A 17,212-nucleotide genomic window follows, 5' to 3' on the forward strand; every position below is an offset into this window, starting at 1 on the left:
AAAGTATTCGTACCCCTTAACTTCCATATTTTGTTACTTTACAGCCTTATTTTAAAATTGATTAAATAAAGTGACACAACCACATAATGATGAAGTGAACATTTTTTGTTGTTGAAATGTTTGCAAATGTATTAAAAATCAAACAAATACTTTATTTACATAAGTATTCCGGTGCATCCTGGGTCCGTTGATCATCCTTGAGATGTTTATACACCTTGATTGGAGTCCTCCTGTGGTAAATACAATTGATTGGCCATGAGTTGGTAAGACACACACCTGTCTATATAAGGTCCCACAGTTGACAGTGCAAAAACCAAGCCACGAGGTCAAAGAAATTGAGGCACAGATCTGGGTACCAAAAAATGTATCCTTCCCCAGATCTGTACCAAAAACAGAAAGCTGGAAAAACAAAACCTTGAATTTATTTTAAGGTAATGTGGGCTTTTTACTTCATTTTTCTGTTTTTAATAAAGTCCATCATTTGAAGAACAAAAATTGTGGCAATTCATATCTTGCAGTAAAACTGTAAATACGACTTTAATCTCAACTGTTTTATTGTTCTGTTACTTAGAAAATAGTCCTGATCATACACAGTGCCTTTAGAAACACCACCCATTTTCTTCTTATAGCACTTGTCAAACTCATTCCATGGAGGGCCGAGTGTCTGCGGATTTTCGCTCCTCCCTTGTACTTGACTGATGAATTAAGGTCACTAATTGGTGAATAACTCCCCTCACCTTGTTGTCTAGGCCTTAATTGAAAGGGAAAACCAAAAACCTGCAGACACTAGGCCCTCCATGGAATGAGTTTGACACCCCTGTGGTACAGCCTGAATTAAAAATTGATTAACCCTCTTGAGTAAATGTCTGCGGCCACGTGGAAATTTAATTGGCATAATAAAAATTCCACATAAACAACTGTCTGATTAAGCTTGAAGTTGTTTTGCATTTGATGCGTCCCCATCCACCGCATCTGAGGTGAAAGGTGGCAGAGCTACAGCTGTGTTTGCCAGACCACGAGACACCCCGATAATCAGTCTTCTCATGAAAACGTCTGTAGTATACAAACCGTTTGGCCTACAAACTATTATGGCCATAGATAACAGGTTCAGCCAACTAGTGCAAAAATAATTGTGTGATATTGTCAAAACAATGCAATATTTTGTCAAATTATATATCCCAATATTTTACTTTATCAATACCCTGGGACCGAGAGACTGAAAAACAGCTCATGGCCAGCAGACTGTTAAATAGCCATCACTAGCACAGAGAGGTTGCAGCCTACACACAGGCCACTTTAATAAATGGATCACGAGTCACTAAAATAATGTTTACATATCTTATGTATATGTACTATCTACTGTATCTTAGTCTATGCCTCCCTGACATTGCTCGTCCAAATATGTATATATTCTTAATTCCATTATTTTACTTAAATGTGTGTGTATTGGGTATTTGTTGTATAATTGTTAGATATTACTACACTGTCGGAACTAGATGCACAAGCATTTCGCTACATCCGCAATAACATCTGATAAACACATGTATGTGACAAATGAAATGTGATTTTTGATTTGATCAGCATTGAGATGATCCTTCATCCGCTTTGAAGAGTGTGACGTGTGTATGACGTGTCATCTTGTGTGCCTTGGTTGGATGTGGGTATAGCTAATTATGGTCCAGCGGTAATGATGGTCATCAGTTATGTGTAATACATATGTAAAGCTGTGTACTTGTGTGTTATTTATCTTTGATAGCGGTAGCAGCAGATAGCAGTGCATTATTTATTCCTCCCAGGCAGATTCCACTCCATCGTGGGTGACGTGCGTTTGACGTGATGCTTTGATGAAGTAGTAGTGTTTGCTGGAGCAGATGAGGTTTAGTAGCAGGCTACAGCACAACCACTGCCTTCCATAGCACTTAGGACCCCCAATCCTCCACCACCAATACCTTGCCTCCAACGGTGAGCGCTCTCCTTCTTTCCCCTAACAGAGTCCCCAGAGCCCCATAACCCTGGCTGTCTCATAACTAGCTCTGAGATGGACACCTTTCCAATATTCTTTATTATCACTGATGGTTGACAAGGACTGGATAGGATTTATCCATATTTCTTCAACCTATCATGTTTTGCCATGGAAGCTAGTTAAAACGATTGAAAAACAGCTTCTGTGGGTGTGGATAGATCAGGACAGCCTGCTCCTGGAACAAACTGCACCACTACATAACAAACAGAAAATCACCAGGGAGCAAGAGAGGGAGATGTTGACTCAGGTTGTTGTCTAAGCAAGCAGAGGTCAGGGCTCCTCTCTAGCATCATATCTTCATGTGATGCTGTTAAGCCTGCTTTTCTGTCTTTGTCTCTCATCTCTCTTCTTCTCTGGCTCTGTCGTCCTTGACAACCCTGGGGCTTGCCTTTTCAAACTAGACTACTGTTAAACACTTTTTTCCTATAATTTAAATAGAAGATACTGCCGTGTATTTGAGAGCTCACTCACTCGCTGAGGTGGGCAGCTCATGTTAATGTAGGTGAGAGTAGCAGGGGGTGCATTTGTGTGGCTGTGAGTTGGATCCTTTAATGAATCCTTTTCTCTCGTTCTCTCCTTTCTGCAGGCCCTCGTCTTGCGTGCTGCACACTCTGAGGTAAGGTGCTCTTCAAAGACCAACTGGGTGTTGTGTGTGTGTGTGTGTACCCGCCTTTGTGTATGTGTGATTTCATACAGTGTGTAAGTTCACGCAACCCATGTGTTAATTAGCGAAGTGTGTTGGTGTCCTAGGATGATTAACTTTAACATAGCCCAAAGAGCTTTGCATTGCTCATGTGGCTGGTTCTATGATTGGTGCACTTGTGGACCCAGCTCACATTGACTGAATTAGGAAAGTAATTTCACTATTCAAATATGAATTATTATTCTACATTTTTTGTTGTTGTAACTTTGTTTAAACTTGAGACGCTTGCTATGCAGCCTGCTTGACTCGGTGCCCTGTCCGACTCTGTGCGTGCTGCAGTAGGGTAGTAGTGGTTAGGGGCCGGTGTCAAGGGAGAGCGAGGAAAAACTAGTTAGATGACCTATGGCATTCACAAGTTTGTCTATCATCCCATCTGGCTGTTCCTGTCTTTCACTGCATTAAATCGATGTAAAGAAGCTAGCTAAGATAGTTTATCCTACTTTGCTGCACTCCCAGTCATTGTCTACAAGAAGTCCATTTGATATTAAATACTCTTGCTTTCGGTTTCTCACTGTAGCCTACTCCTTCTCATTTCGCTGACTTAATCACAGCATTCCCACAACAACAACAAACGGCATGTATGAAACCTGTGTAGGCTTTACGGTATGGCTTTTTATGGGATCACCTCATAAACTACATTCAAAAGGGTTTTTATTAAATTAAGAATTTAAAATGTAATGGTATTTTCTTGTGTGTCGCAATGTCACATAGATAATTATAATTGAGACCGAGCCTTTCATTATCAAATATCACATTTAATTTGTCTTCTGCTTCGTAAACAACAGGTGTAGATTAAGGTTTGTGAAAGGTTGAGGTAGGTTTGTGTGTGTGTGTGTGTGTGTGTGTGTGTGTGTGTGTGTGTGTGTGTGTGTGTGTGTGTGTGGGTGTGTGTGTTAAAGTGACTAGGCAACAGGATATATAATAAACAGTAACAGCAGCGTATGTGATGAGTCAGGAGTGCAAAGAGGATAAATGCAAATAGTCCAGGTAGCTATTTGGTTAACTATTTATCAGTCTTATGGCTTGGGGGTTGTTCAGTGTCCTGTTTGTTACAGACTTGGTGCCGTGCGGTAGCAGAGAGAACAGTCTATGACTTGGTTGGCTGGAGTCTTTGACTATTTTTAGGACCTTCCTCTGACACCGCCTGGTATAGAGGTCCTAGATGGCAGGAAGCTTGGCCCCAGTGATATACTGGGCCATACACACTACCCTCTGTAGTGCCTTGTGGTCGGATACAAAGCAGTTGCCATACCAAACGGGGATGTAGCCAGTCCAGATGGTGCAGCTGAGGAACTTTTTGAGATTCTGAGGGCCCATGCCAAATCTTTTCAGCCTCTTGAGGGGGAGGAGGCACTGGCCTGCCCTCTTTACAACTGTTGGTGTGTGTGTGGACCATGATAATTCCTTAGTGATGTGGACACCGAGGAAGTTGATGCTCTCGACCCACTTCACTACAGCCCTGTGGCTGGGGACGTGCTCAGCTCTCCGTTTCCTGTAGTCCACAAGTCAGGTCCTTTGTCTTGCTGACGTTGAGGGAAACATTGTTGTCCTGGCACCACACTGGCAGGTCTCTGAACTCCTACCTATAGGCTGTCTTGTTGTCGGTGATCAGGCCAACCACCATTGTTGCATTTGCTGACAACATGATAGTGTGTGAACGGGGAGTACAGGAGGGGACTAACCACGCACGTGGTGGATGTGTTTCCACCCTCACCCCCTGGGGGCGGCCCGATTTTTAGGTTAGTGCTCATGTAAGAGCTGTTTGAAAAGACTGCTTAATCTCTGCCATTTTGGTGGGATGGAGTTTTGGCCTGCCTGGCGCCATCACCAGGTGGTAAATGAGTTAATATACTAAATAGAAAGTGTTCCAAAACCTCTCTGCCAATACAGCTGTTTTCCCTTTCCCACTCAAATAAAATCAAATTTCTCACAAACACATGGTTAGCTGTTTATGCGAGTGTAGCGAAATGCTTGCACTTCTAGTTCCGACCATGCAGTAACATCTAACAAGTAATCTAACCTAACAATTTCACAACTACCGTATACACACAAGTGTATTTTTTATTTCACCTTTATTTAACCAGGTAGGCTAGTTGAGAACAAGTTCTCATTTGCAACTGCGACCTGACCAAGATAAAGCATAGCAATTCGAAACAGAACAACAGAGTTACACATGGAATAAACAAAACATACAGTCAATAATACAGCAGAACAAAAGAAAACAAAAAGTCTGTGTACAGTGAGTGCAAATGAGGTAAGATAAGGGAGTTAAGGCAATAAATAGGCCATGGTGGCGAAGTAATTACAATATAGCAATTAAACACTGGAATGGTAGATGTGCTGAAGATGAATGTGCAAGTAGAGATACTGGGGTGCAAAGGAGCAAGATAAATAAATAAATACAGTATGGGGATGAGGTAGGTAGCTAGATTGGCTGTTTACAGATGGGCTATGTACAGGTGCAGTGACCTGTGAGCTGCTCTGACAGCTGGTTCTTAAAGCTAGTGAGGGAGATATGAGTCTCCAGCTTCAGAGATTTTTTTCAGTATATATGAATGAGTGATGCCCGAACGGTATAGGCAAGATGCAGTACTGTATAGAGTACAATATATACATATGAGATGAGAAATGTAGGGTATGAACACATTATATAAAGTGGCATTTAAAGTGGCTAGTGATACATTTAATTACATCAAGATGCAGTAGATGGTATAGCGTACAGTATATACAGTGGGGAGAACAAGTATTTGATACACTGCCAATTTTTCAGGTTTTCCTACTTACAAAGCATGTAGAGGTCTGTAATTTTTTATCATAGGTACACTTCAACTGTGAGAAACTGAATCTAAAAATCCAGAAAATCACATTGTATGATTTTTAAGTAATTAATTAGCATTTTATTGCAGGACATAAGTATTTGATACATCAGAAAAGCAGAACTTAATATTTGGTACAGAAACCTTTGTTTGCAATTACAGAGATCATACGTTTCCTGTAGTTCTTGACCAGGTTTGCACATGTACAGGTACAGGTACACAGTTGATGTGTACCTGTGATAAAAATTACAGACCTCTACATACTTTGTAAGTAGGAAAACCTGCACAATCGGCAGTGTATCAAATACTTGTTCTCCCCACTGTACATATGAGAAGAGTAATGTAGGGTATGTAAGCATGATATAAAGTGGCTAGTGATAAATTGATTACATCAATTTTTCCATTATTAATGTGGCTAGAGTTGAGTCAGTATGTTGGCAGCAGCCACTCAATATTAGTGATGGCTGTTTAACAGTCTGATGGCCTTGAGATAGAAGCTGTTTTTCAGTCTCTCGGCCCCCTTCTTTGATGCACCTGTACTGACCTCGCCTTCTGGATGATAGCGGGGTGAACAGGCAGTGGCTCGGGTGGTTGTTGTCCTTGATGATCTTTATGACCTTCCTGTGACATTGGGTGGTGTAGGTGTCTTGGAGGGCAGGTAGTTTGCCCCCGGTGATGCATTGTGCAGACCTCACTACCCTCTGGAGAGCCTTACGGTTATGGGCGGAGCAGCTGCCGTACCAGGCGGTGATACAGCCCGACAGGATGCTCTCACTCAGATCACTCCGACAGTCCAAGCAAAATTCTTACTTGAGAAATTGCTCTTTGCTAAGTGATATATTGAAATTTACAGAATGGGTACCTGGATGGAAATGGGAGAGGGTCATGCTTTTTTAATTTCAGTCAAGAGGAGGGTTAAGTATTTACATTTTTTAAATCTAGTCCAGGGGAAGGTCATGTAATTGAAATTGTAATATTTTCAGTGTTTTATAATTAGCTACTTATTAGGCTATAATATCGATGTGTGCCCTATGTCGCCCCTGTTCTCTGATTCTCTGCTGGGCGCGCAATATCAAGTGCACCTGTCGGCTTTTTAGTGTGGTCTCAATCAAATGATCCATAGGCTATGGATACTCGGAGAATGCTCAGAGAAGCATCAAGCAACGTTGTATTTCTAAGAGAGCTGCTGGGATGATGTAAATTAAAATTAAGCTGCATTACAAACCATATTCCAACCCTGAGCCCCGGACTGCTCTGCTCTTGCTGATCAAAACCCTTTTTGTGTGCTGCCTAACCAATGCTGTGCTGTGTAGGCCTACAGTGGCAGTTCAGGAGGGCTTCTTCCAATTAGGCCTAGTCCAAAAAATGATATACCTTGCGCGTGGACTAGCCTATGTTCTGTTCAGTTTGAGAAGGAGAGCGTGAAGATGAGGAGGACCAGAGGTCAACTTTGAAAGCTTGCTACTACTAGAGTTGATTTGAATAAAAACGATGTTTCTTACCCATGATGTGTTTTTCAGAGCTATTGACCACACAATAAGCCAGATTCGAGTAACTTCCATTGTGGAGCAAAAACTCGAAGCAGCAGTCACAGCACAGTCGATCTGAAATATATGCAAGGTTATTTCATTAGGCCTACCTTTTATTTAAAAATAGCACAAGACCTTTTAATTTATTTTATTTAACCTTTAAGAACACATTCTTATTTTACAATGACTGCCTGCCCTGGCCAAACCCTCCCATAACCCGGACGATGCTGGGCCAATTGTGTGCCGCCCTATGGGACTCCGGATCACGGCTGGTTGTGATACAGCCCGGGATCGAACCAGGGTCTGTAGTGACGCCTCTAATACTGAGATGAGTGCCTTAGACCGCTGTGCCATTCAGGAGCCACAAGCCTACCCATTATTAACTTCAGATTTTTAAGAAAATAAAACCTGTTCAATTTCTATAAAGTGATCTTCAGTATGACAGCTCTTTGGTCCGTGATGCTTTATACTTAAACAAGCTGTGAAATACCCAGGAAAGACGTGACTGATGCGTATGGGGATATCATTGTTTCGCGTCTTTGAATTTCAGAGGCTGAGCTACAACATATAGCAGAGGAGACAAAACATTTTTACTTTGCTTGGGAAGTAATCAAACTCTCACTGTCAATTGATTAAACTATTCACTTTCTGTACAATATAATGTTTAAACCAAGACATCTTTTAGGGAATCACTGTGACCTTCTCTCGTTGGGTTAAGCCATGGAAGAAAAGTAGCCAGCAGTTAAAGCTGCCTGCGGTCTGGCGTGGGAAGGTAGGCCTGCGGTCTGGGGTGGGAGGGTAGGCCTGCGGTCTGGGGTGGGAAGGTAGGCCTGCGGTCTGGCGTGGGAAGGTAGGCCTGGGGTGGGAAGGTAGGCCTGCGGTCTGGGGTGGGAAGGTAGGCCTGCGGTCTGGGGTGGGAAGGTAGTCCTGCGGTCTGGGGTGGGAAGGTAGGCCTGCGGTCTGGCGTGGGAAGGTAGGCCTGCGGTCTGGGGTGGGAAGGTAGGCCTGCGGTCTGGGGTGGGAAGGTAGGCCTGCGGTCTGGGGTGGGAAGGTAGGCCTGCGGTCTGGGGTGGGAAGGTAGGCCTGCGGTCTGGGGTGGGAAGGTAGGCCTGCGGTCTGGGGTGGGAAGGTAGGCCTGGGGTCTGGGAAGGTGGGTGGTAGGCCTGCGGTCTGGGGTGGGAAGGTGGGAAGGTAGGTCCTGGGGTGGGAAGGTAGGCCTGCGGTCTGGGGTGGGAAGGTGGGAAGGCCTAGGCCTGGGGTGGGAAGGTAGGCCTGCGGTCTGGGGTGGGAAGGTAGGCCTGCGGTCTGGGGTGGGAAGGTAGGCCTGCGGTCTGGGGTGGGTGGGAAGGTAGGCCTGGGGTGGGTGAAGGTAGGCCTGGGGTGGGAAGGTAGGCCTGCGGTCTGGGGTGGGAAGGTGCGGCCTGGGGTGGGTGGTAGGCCTGGAGGTCTGGGGTGGGAAGGTAGGCCTGCGGTCTGGGGTGGGAAGGTAGGCCTGGGGTGGGATGGTAGGCCTGCGGTCTGGGGTGGGAAGGTAGGCCTGCGGTCTGGGTGGGATGGTAGGCCTGCGGGGGTGGGAAGGTAGGCCTGCGGCCTGGGGTGGGAAGGTAGGCCTGGGGTGGGAAGGTAGGCCTGCGGCCTGGGGTGGGAAGGTAGGCCTGGGGTGGGAGGGTAGGCCTGCGGTCTGGGGTGGGTGGTAGGCCTGGAGTGGGTGGTAGGCCTGGGGTGGGAAGGTAGGCCTGCAGTCTGGGGTGGGAAGGTAGGCCTGGGGTGGGTGGTAGGCCTGCGGTCTGGGGTGGGAAGGTAGGCCTGCGGTCTGGCGTGGGATGGTAGGCCTGCGGTCTGGCGTGGGAAGGTAGGCCTGCGGTCTGGCGTGGGAAGGTAGGCCTGCGGTCTGGCGTGGGAAGGTAGGCCTGCGGTCTGGCGTGGGAAGGTAGGCCTGCGGTCTGGCGTGGGAAGGTAGGCCTGCGGTCTGGCGTGGGAAGGTAGGCCTGCGGTCTGGCGTGGGAAGGTAGGCCTGCGGTCTGGGGTGGGAAGGTAGGCCTGCGGTCTGGGGTGGGAAGGTAGGCCTGCGGTCTGGGGTGGGAAGGTAGGCCTGCGGTCTGGGGTGGGAAGGTAGGCCTAACTCTTGGAAGTACCATGCTCCGATTCCTAATGATGTCTCAGATTTAATTATTTGCAAACAGGGACAGTTTCATTGCAAACAAGACACACTGATATTGCATTGGAGAAATATGATAAGATGAACACAGGCATAACTCTGTCCATTCTTAGCCTGTAATTTCAGTAATTTGTTTTATTTAAAAAATGTTTTTACTATAGAGGAGATCTTTCCACACCTACTCTTGTCCACGGTCTGTGAACCCACAAAATTCCTAAGTTGCCATGTAATGCTTACAGGAAGAAAACCTTTCTGAAACGGCATATTAATGCTCTGGTCGGTCAACTTTCCAAATGTCATCAAAACAAAGTACGCTAGACAAGGTGAGATCTTTTTGTGTCAAATTTTATTATGTGACAAATGGTGGTGGAAACTATTATTGATTTATAATAACCATCATATCGAAATAAACACGATGACATGTTGTGTGGTCCTCCCACTACAACTCTGGAAAGCGTGCGGTTTTATTAGGCTACAGATGAAATGCGTTATGATGAACTTCACTGGGTGGTGAACGTGCACGGTGATGAGCTTGATGCTGCTTTCCAATAAATATCCAGGGTCTAATTCTGGTGACAATGACGATCGATGATGGGCTGCCGTTTTACATTTAAAAATAATCTCCCTCTTTTGTCCATAATAATTTCATAATGTAGACTATACCTGCACTGTATCTGTGAGCTGTTGGCTCGAGTGCCCATGCCAATACCGGAGTGGACACATTCTCTATATAATGCAAAAATGATTTGGGACAAAACCATCAGTAGAGATGAAAATGCGATGAAAACCCATTTAACTTGGAACTAAAGTCTTTTTAAAAATGTGCACTACGTGATCACGCACAGACTTATCTACAACAAGTCAATTTGATAGAAAATCTTTGGGAAATTAGAATATTTCATAATTTTTTGGCGTAAAACTCTGTCTCCAATTGGATGGAAACCTAGCTAATAAGGTACTTAATCTTTACAGAGAAATGATTTGATATTGAGATTAAAACAGCTGCATTGTACCATTTTTATTTTTTAAGATGCTCCTTGCACACCCTTGCTCGATGTTGTGTAACAATCAATGGTCACACATTTCATGTCTGTGTTACCTTTGGTTTCTCTCCAGCTGTCTTTTTTTCTCTATTCTATTTGCCTTCCTAACGATGAATGATTCATTTAAATCCTCCAGGTAAGGGTTCATTTTGCTGCTCCTGCCCTGGGTCGTCTCCTCCCACCTGTTCAGATCACAGTACCCAGCCTAGAGGCCCCTTTCTCTGGCCCTGGAAACCCAGGAGCTCTGCCTCTTTACCACCCACTCAACCACCCACCTACGGCTGACAGTTCTGGCGCTCACTCCCCTCCCCCCACCGCTCGCTCTCTCTCGCTCTCCCCCTTTCTCTCTCTCTCTGCCTGTGGCGGGGGTGGTGTACTAATGTGCTTCTATAATTCACTGTTAGTTTGGGCAAGGCATATTCACCCAGCACCTCCACCCCCGAGCGCCCGCAGTGATGCATCTGTGAGCGATTCTCCAATGAAAAATAAATGAAATCGGAGGGGTTAAGGAAACGGGGGGAGAGAACAACAGGAAAACGGATTCATTATATTTATTCTGGTGAACTGTGCAGTGAGCAGCAGGCCAACCTGTGTGTTTATGTGTATACGTGAAAGATTGTGTGCTAGCGACTGCCTATCATAAGTATTCACCTCCCTTGGATTCCTTCACATTTTTATTGTTACAAAGTATGATTTGAAATGGATTACATTTCTTTTATCAACAATCTACACAAAATACTCTCAAAAAATACATAAAAATAAAATATATATATACATACATGCATACATACATACAGTGCCTTGCGAAAGTATTCGGCCCCCTTGAACTTTGCGACCTTTTGCCACATTTCAGGCTTCAAACATAAAGATATAAAACTGTATTTTTTTGTGAAGAATCAACAAGTGGGACACAATCATGAAGTGGAACGACATTTATTGTATATTTCTAACTTTTTTAACAAATCAAAAACTGAAGAATTGGGCGTGCAAAATAATTCAGCCCCCTTAAGTTAATACTTTGTAGCGCCACCTTTTGCTGCGATTACAGCTGTAAGTCGCTTGGGGTATGTCTCTATCAGTTTTGCACATCGAGAGACTGACATTTTTTCCCATTCCTCCTTGCAAAACAGCACGAGCTCAGTGAGGTTGGATGGAGAGCATTTGTGAACAGCAGTTTTCAGTTCTTTTCACAGATTCTCGATTGGATTCAGGTCTGGACTTTGACTTGGCCATTCTAACACCTGGATATGTTTATTTTTGAACCATTCCATTGTAGATTTTGCTTTATGTTTTGGATCATTGTCTTGTTGGAAGACATCTCCGTCCCAGTCTCAGGTTTTCTTCCAGAATGGTCCTGTATTTGGCTCCATCCATCTTCCCATCAATTTTAACCATCTTCCCTGTTCCTGCTGAAGAAAAGCAGGCCCAAACCATGATGCTGCCCCCACCATGTTTGACAGTGGGGATGATGTGTTCAGGGTGATGAGCTGTGTTGCTTTTACGCCAAACATAACGTTTTGCATTGTTGCCAAAAAGTTCAATTTTGGTTTCATCTGACCAGAGCACCTTCTTCCACATGTTTGTTGTGTCTCCCAGGTGGCTTGTGGCAAACTTTAAACTACACTTTTTATGGATATCTTTAAGAAATGGCTTTCTTCTTGCCACTCTTCCATAAAGGCCAGATTTGTGCAATATACGACTGATTGTTGTCCTATGGACAGAGCCTCCCACCTCAGCTGTAGATCTCTGCAGTTCATCCAGAGTGATCATGGGCCTCTTGGCTGCATCTCTGATCAGTCTTCTCCTTGTATGAGCTGAAAGTTTAGAGGGACGGCCAGGTCTTGGTAGATTTGCAGTGGTCTGATACTCCTTCCATTTCAATATTATCGCTTGCACAGTGCTCCTTGGGATGTTTAAAGCTTGGGAAATATTTGTGTATCCAAATCCGGCTTTAAACTTCTTCACAACAATATCTCGGACCTGCCTGGTGTGTTCCTTGTTCTTCATGATGCTCTCTGCACTTTTAACGGACCTCTGAGACTATCACAGTGCAGGTGCATTTATACAGAGACTTGATTACACACAGGTGGATTGTATTTATCATCATTAGTCATTTAGGTCAACATTGGATCATTCAGAGATCCTCACTGAACTTCTGGAGAGAGTTTGCTGCACTGAAAGTAAAGGGGCTGAATAATTTTACACGCCCAATTTTTCAGTTTTTGATTTGTTAAATTTTTTTGAAATATCCAATAAATGTCGTTCCACTTCATGATTGTGTCCCACTTGTTGTTGATTCTTCACAAAAAAATAGTTTTTTATCTTTATGTTTAAAGCCTGAAATGTGGCAAAAGGTCGCAAAGTTCAAGGGGGCCGAATACTTTCGCACGGCACTGTACATACAGTGGGGCAAAAAAGTATTTAGTCAGCCACCAATTGTGCAAGTTCTCCCACTTAAAAAGATGAGAGGCATGTAATTTTCATCATAGGTACACTTCAACTATGACAGACAAAATGAGAAAACAAAATCCAGAAAATCACATTGTAGGATTTTTAATGAATTTATTTGCAAATTATGTTGTGTAACAGTATAACTTTAGACCGTCCCCTCGCCCATACACGGTCGCGAACCAGGGACCCTCTGCACACATCAACAACAGTTACCCACGAAGCATCGTTACCCATCGCTCCACAAAAGCCGCGACCCTTGCAGAGCAAGGGGAACCACTACTTCAAGGTCTCAGAGCAAGTGACGTCACCGATTGAAACGCTATTTAGTGTGCACCACCGCTAACTAAGCTTGCGTTTCACATCCGTTACAGGTGGAAAATAAGTATTTGGTCAATAACAAAAGTTTATCTCAATACTTTGTTATATACCCTTTGTTGGCAATGACAGAGGTCAAACGTTTTCTGTAAATATTCACAAGGTTTTCACACACTGTTGCTGGTATTTTGGCCCATTCCTCCATGCAGATCTCCTCTAGAGCAGCTGTTGCTGGTCAACACGGACTTTCAACTCCCTCCAAAGATTTCCTATGGGGTTGAGATCTGAGACTGGCTAGGCCACTCCAGGAACTTGAAATGCTTCTTACGAAGCCACTCCTTCGTTGCCCGGCCGGTGTGTTTGGGATCATTGTCATGCTGAAAGACCCAGCCACGTTTCATCTTCAATACCCTTGCTGATAGGAGGTTTTCACTCAACATCTCATTATGCATTGCTCCATTCATTCTTTCCTTTACACGGATCAGTCATCCTGGTCCCTTTGCAGAAAAACAGCCCCAAAGCATGATGTTTCCACCCCCATGCTTCACAGTAGGTATGGTGTTCTTTGGATGCAACTCGGCATTCTTTGTTCTCCAAACACGACGAGTTGAGTTTTTACCAAAAAGTTATGTTTTTGTTTCATCTGACCATATGACATTCTCCCAATCTTCTTCTGGATCATCCAAATGCTCTCTAGCAAACTTCAGACGGGCCTGGACATGTACTGGCTTAAGCAGGGGGACACGTCTGGCACTGCAGGATTTGAGCCCCTGGCGGCGTAATGTGTTACTGATGATAGGCTTTGTTACTTTGGTCCCAGCTCTCTGCAGGTCATTCACTAAGTCCCCCCTGTGGTTCTGGGATTTTTTTCTCACTGTTCTTGTGATCATTTTGACCCCACGGGGTGAGATTTTGCGTGGAGCCCCAGATTGAGGGAGATTATCAGTGGTCTTGTATGTCTTCCATTTCCTAATAATTGCTCCCACAGTTGATTTCTTCAAACCAAGCTGCTTACCTATTCCAGATTCAGTCTTCCCAACCTGGTGCAGGTCTACAATTTTGTTTCTGGTGTCCTTTGACAGCTCTTTGGTCTTTGCCATAGTGGCGTTTGGAGTGTGACTGTTTGAGGTTGTGGACAGGTGTCTTTTGTACTGGTAACAAGTTCAAACTGGTGCCATTAATACAGGTAACGAGTGGAGGACAGAGGAGCCTCTTAAAGAAGAAGTTACAGGTCTGTGAGAGCCAGAAATCTTGCTTGTTTGTAGGTGACCAAATACTTATTTTCCACCATAATTTGCAAAGAAATTCATTAAAAATCCTACTGTGATTTTCTGGATTTTTTTTCTCATTTTGTCTGTCATAGTTGAAGTGTACATATGATGAAAATTACAGGCCTCATATTTTTAAGTGGGAGAACTTGCGCAGTTGGTGGCTTACTAAATACTTTTTTGCCCCACTGTATATAAAATAAAAAAGTACAAATATAATATACCTTTAAATAAGTATTCACCCCCCTGAGTCAATACACCTTTGGCAATGATCTTCAAGCTCTGTCAAGGTGTTGGGGATCATGGCTTGACGGCCATTTTAAAGTCTTGCCATTACATTTTCAAGCAGTTTTAAGTGAAAACAGTAACTTGGCCACTTAACAACGTGCACGGTCTTCTTGATTAGCAACTCCAGTGTAGATTTGGCCTTGTGTTGTAGGTTATTGTCCTGCTGAAAGGTGAATTAATCTCCCAGTGTCTGGTGGAAAGCAGACTGAACCAGGTTGTCCTCTAGGATTTAGCCTGTGCTTAGCTCTATCCTATTTCTTTTCATCCTGAAAAACTCCCCAGTCTTTGTCGATGTCAAGCATGCCCACACCATGATGCAGCCACCACCATGCTTGAAAAAAAGGAAGCAGTTACTCAGTGATGTGATGTGTTGGATTAGGCTTTGCATTGAGGCAGAAACGTGTATACCTTTGCCATGATTTTCTTTCTTCACTATTACTTTAGTGCCTTGTTGCATACAGGATGCATGTTTTGGAATATCCTGATGTATTTACTCTGTAATTTATGTCATTATTGTTGATCCATCCTCAGTTTTCTCCCATCACAGCCATTCAACTTGTTTTAATATCACCAATAGCCTCCTGGTGACATCGCTAAGCAGTTTCCTTCAAGTCTTGCAGCTCAGTTCAGAAGGATGACTGTATTTTTGTTGTGTCTGGGTGGTTTAATATATCACCCACAGGATAATTATTAACTTGACCCTGTTTGCAGATATATTCAATGTCTGGTAGATGGGTAACAGTAACACAATCACTGCCCATTTTAAGAGGGTTTTCCCAAAAGCTCCCTGGTCTTTGTAGTTGATTCTGCTTGAAATTCAATACTTGACTGAGAGACCTTAGATGTTGTTTGCATGGAGGAAAGAGAAAAGGGCAATCATAAAACACGGCAGCCCCTATTGAGTCCATGTAGCCTGTTATGTGATTTGTTAAGCCACATGTTACTCCTGAACTCATTTAGGCTTGCCTAAACAAATGGGTGAATACTTATTCAACTATATTTTTGTTATTTAATTTGTAAAAATATGTTATTTTCTTTTCACTTTGACATGGAGTATTTTGTGTAGGTGAATGACCAAAAAAGAACAATTCACACTGTGTGTGTTCTCAGTCAGGTCCATCACATCCTAGTGGTTATCATGTACAGAGCCCTGTAAGCATGGTTTGTGTGACAGAGTGCAGGGTGGGGTGAGGATGCGGAGGCTGGATGGAGAAGGTAATTGAGGAGCTGAAAATGGATTTCTGTAACACAATCTGTTATACATTTGAATGTATTTTGATCCCCATGCTCAGTCACAGACTGAAGGGTGACCTCCAGCTTCCATCTCTCTTTTCCTGCTCCTTCTCCCTCTCTCGCTCCATCCCTCTCTCTCTGGGTGCTGCCTTCCCTGTTTACTCTAGCCCTCGGCACTATAAGGGGGGCTTCACACCTGCCGCTACCCTCTGCATACTAATGACAGGAGCAATACGAGAGGGAGATGTGTGTACACACTCACTCACAAACATGCTCATACACAATCACTTTCATTCCATACTCGCCTACTCGCCGTATTGCCAATTAGAAAGACTGCAAGACTTCGAGATGTACAGTATAGCCACACACTCGCTCATTGTCACACCTGCATATATGCACACATGCAATCTGTGTGCACACAATGTCTGTCTGACACCAACACTGTCTGGAATATACACAGAGGTTTAGTGCACACGCATGAACCCACATAACTCCCTCTTTTTCTCTCGTCTTACTGTCTCCCTACCTTCCTGTCTGTCTCTCTCCCTCTTCTGTCTCTCCCTACCCTCTTCTGTTCTCCCTATTGTATCCATATGGTTGGGTGCTAATAAGCCTGGTGGCTAAGCTGGTGTCGTCCTTGAGCCGCGAGGCGGGTCATGTCCATCTGTCTCAGACTGCTAATTAGCTAACGGGATTGGCCATTCCCTGGACAGCACCCTGATCACAGTACCTCAGGGTCCAGGCCTGCCCTGAGCACCCATCGCTCCCATTGATCCCCATTGATCACTCACACCTGGGGAGCACTAAGCCCGGCCCAGGCTTCCTCTTGCTACATTATAGTGCTCTTCTCAGAATCTGTCCACAGGGTGATGAAGTGTGGGGAGGAAGGGAGGCTGTAGCTGCTGGACAGATGGGATAGCTGATGATACATCTGTGACGGGAGGAGGAGGAAGGTGAAGGGTGGAGTGAATGAGTGTGTTTGTGAGAGAGCGTGAATGTGTTTAGGACTGTGAAGTTTGAGTGTGTTTTGTCTTTTGGGGGTGTATGGTTTATAGATAAGATAAAAGGCGGGGTAGAGGAAGGATGTGTCAAGTTTTATAGAGTCTGGTATTTGAGAATTAGCCTAAGTGGCTAATTAGCACTGTGTTATGTCTGCAGTTATGTAATGTGTTATGATATCATACTAATATAGCTAATGGCAAATGTCATGTCTCACCATCTCATACGCAACTCGCACGGTCTGTTTCCCTGCAGACCCTACTCCACTGAGGCCTGGCTGTGTCTCGGCTCATTCTAAGTTATTTAAAGCTCTGCCTCTGCTTCTCTCAGCTCTAACTCACCCGTGTCTCAGCTACTCTGGCTGATGAAGTGAGATTTCTATTTTT

The 17,212-nt window shown here is 44.2% G+C and overlaps 2 protein-coding genes across 8 annotated transcripts in view; one reads left to right on the forward strand and one right to left on the reverse strand.

The window, feature by feature from the left end:
* LOC118369680 (bifunctional heparan sulfate N-deacetylase/N-sulfotransferase 2-like) overlaps positions 1-17,212 on the forward strand; it is a 180,734-nt gene that overhangs the window by 58,042 nt on the left and 105,480 nt on the right. For 5 of the 7 annotated variants that reach the window (XM_035754274.2, XM_035754272.2, XM_035754276.2 and 2 more), the window contains exon 2: positions 2,610-2,639. The exons of the other annotated variants lie outside the window; for them this stretch is intronic. The gene's annotated coding sequence lies outside the window, so the exon portion shown is untranslated. The remainder of the gene's footprint in view (positions 1-2,609; positions 2,640-17,212) is intronic. 7 annotated transcript variants of the gene reach the window in all.
* Positions 7,814-17,212, reverse strand: part of LOC127916465 (uncharacterized) — a 49,800-nt gene continuing 40,401 nt past the window's right edge. Inside the window, exon 2 of the mRNA XM_052498245.1 lies at positions 7,814-9,219. Coding sequence (XP_052354205.1) covers positions 7,814-9,219 — 1,406 coding nt within the window. The remainder of the gene's footprint in view (positions 9,220-17,212) is intronic.

Source organism: Oncorhynchus keta, chromosome 36 (assembly GCF_023373465.1).
Source record: "Oncorhynchus keta strain PuntledgeMale-10-30-2019 chromosome 36, Oket_V2, whole genome shotgun sequence".
Taxonomy (NCBI): Eukaryota; Metazoa; Chordata; class Actinopteri; order Salmoniformes; family Salmonidae; genus Oncorhynchus; species Oncorhynchus keta.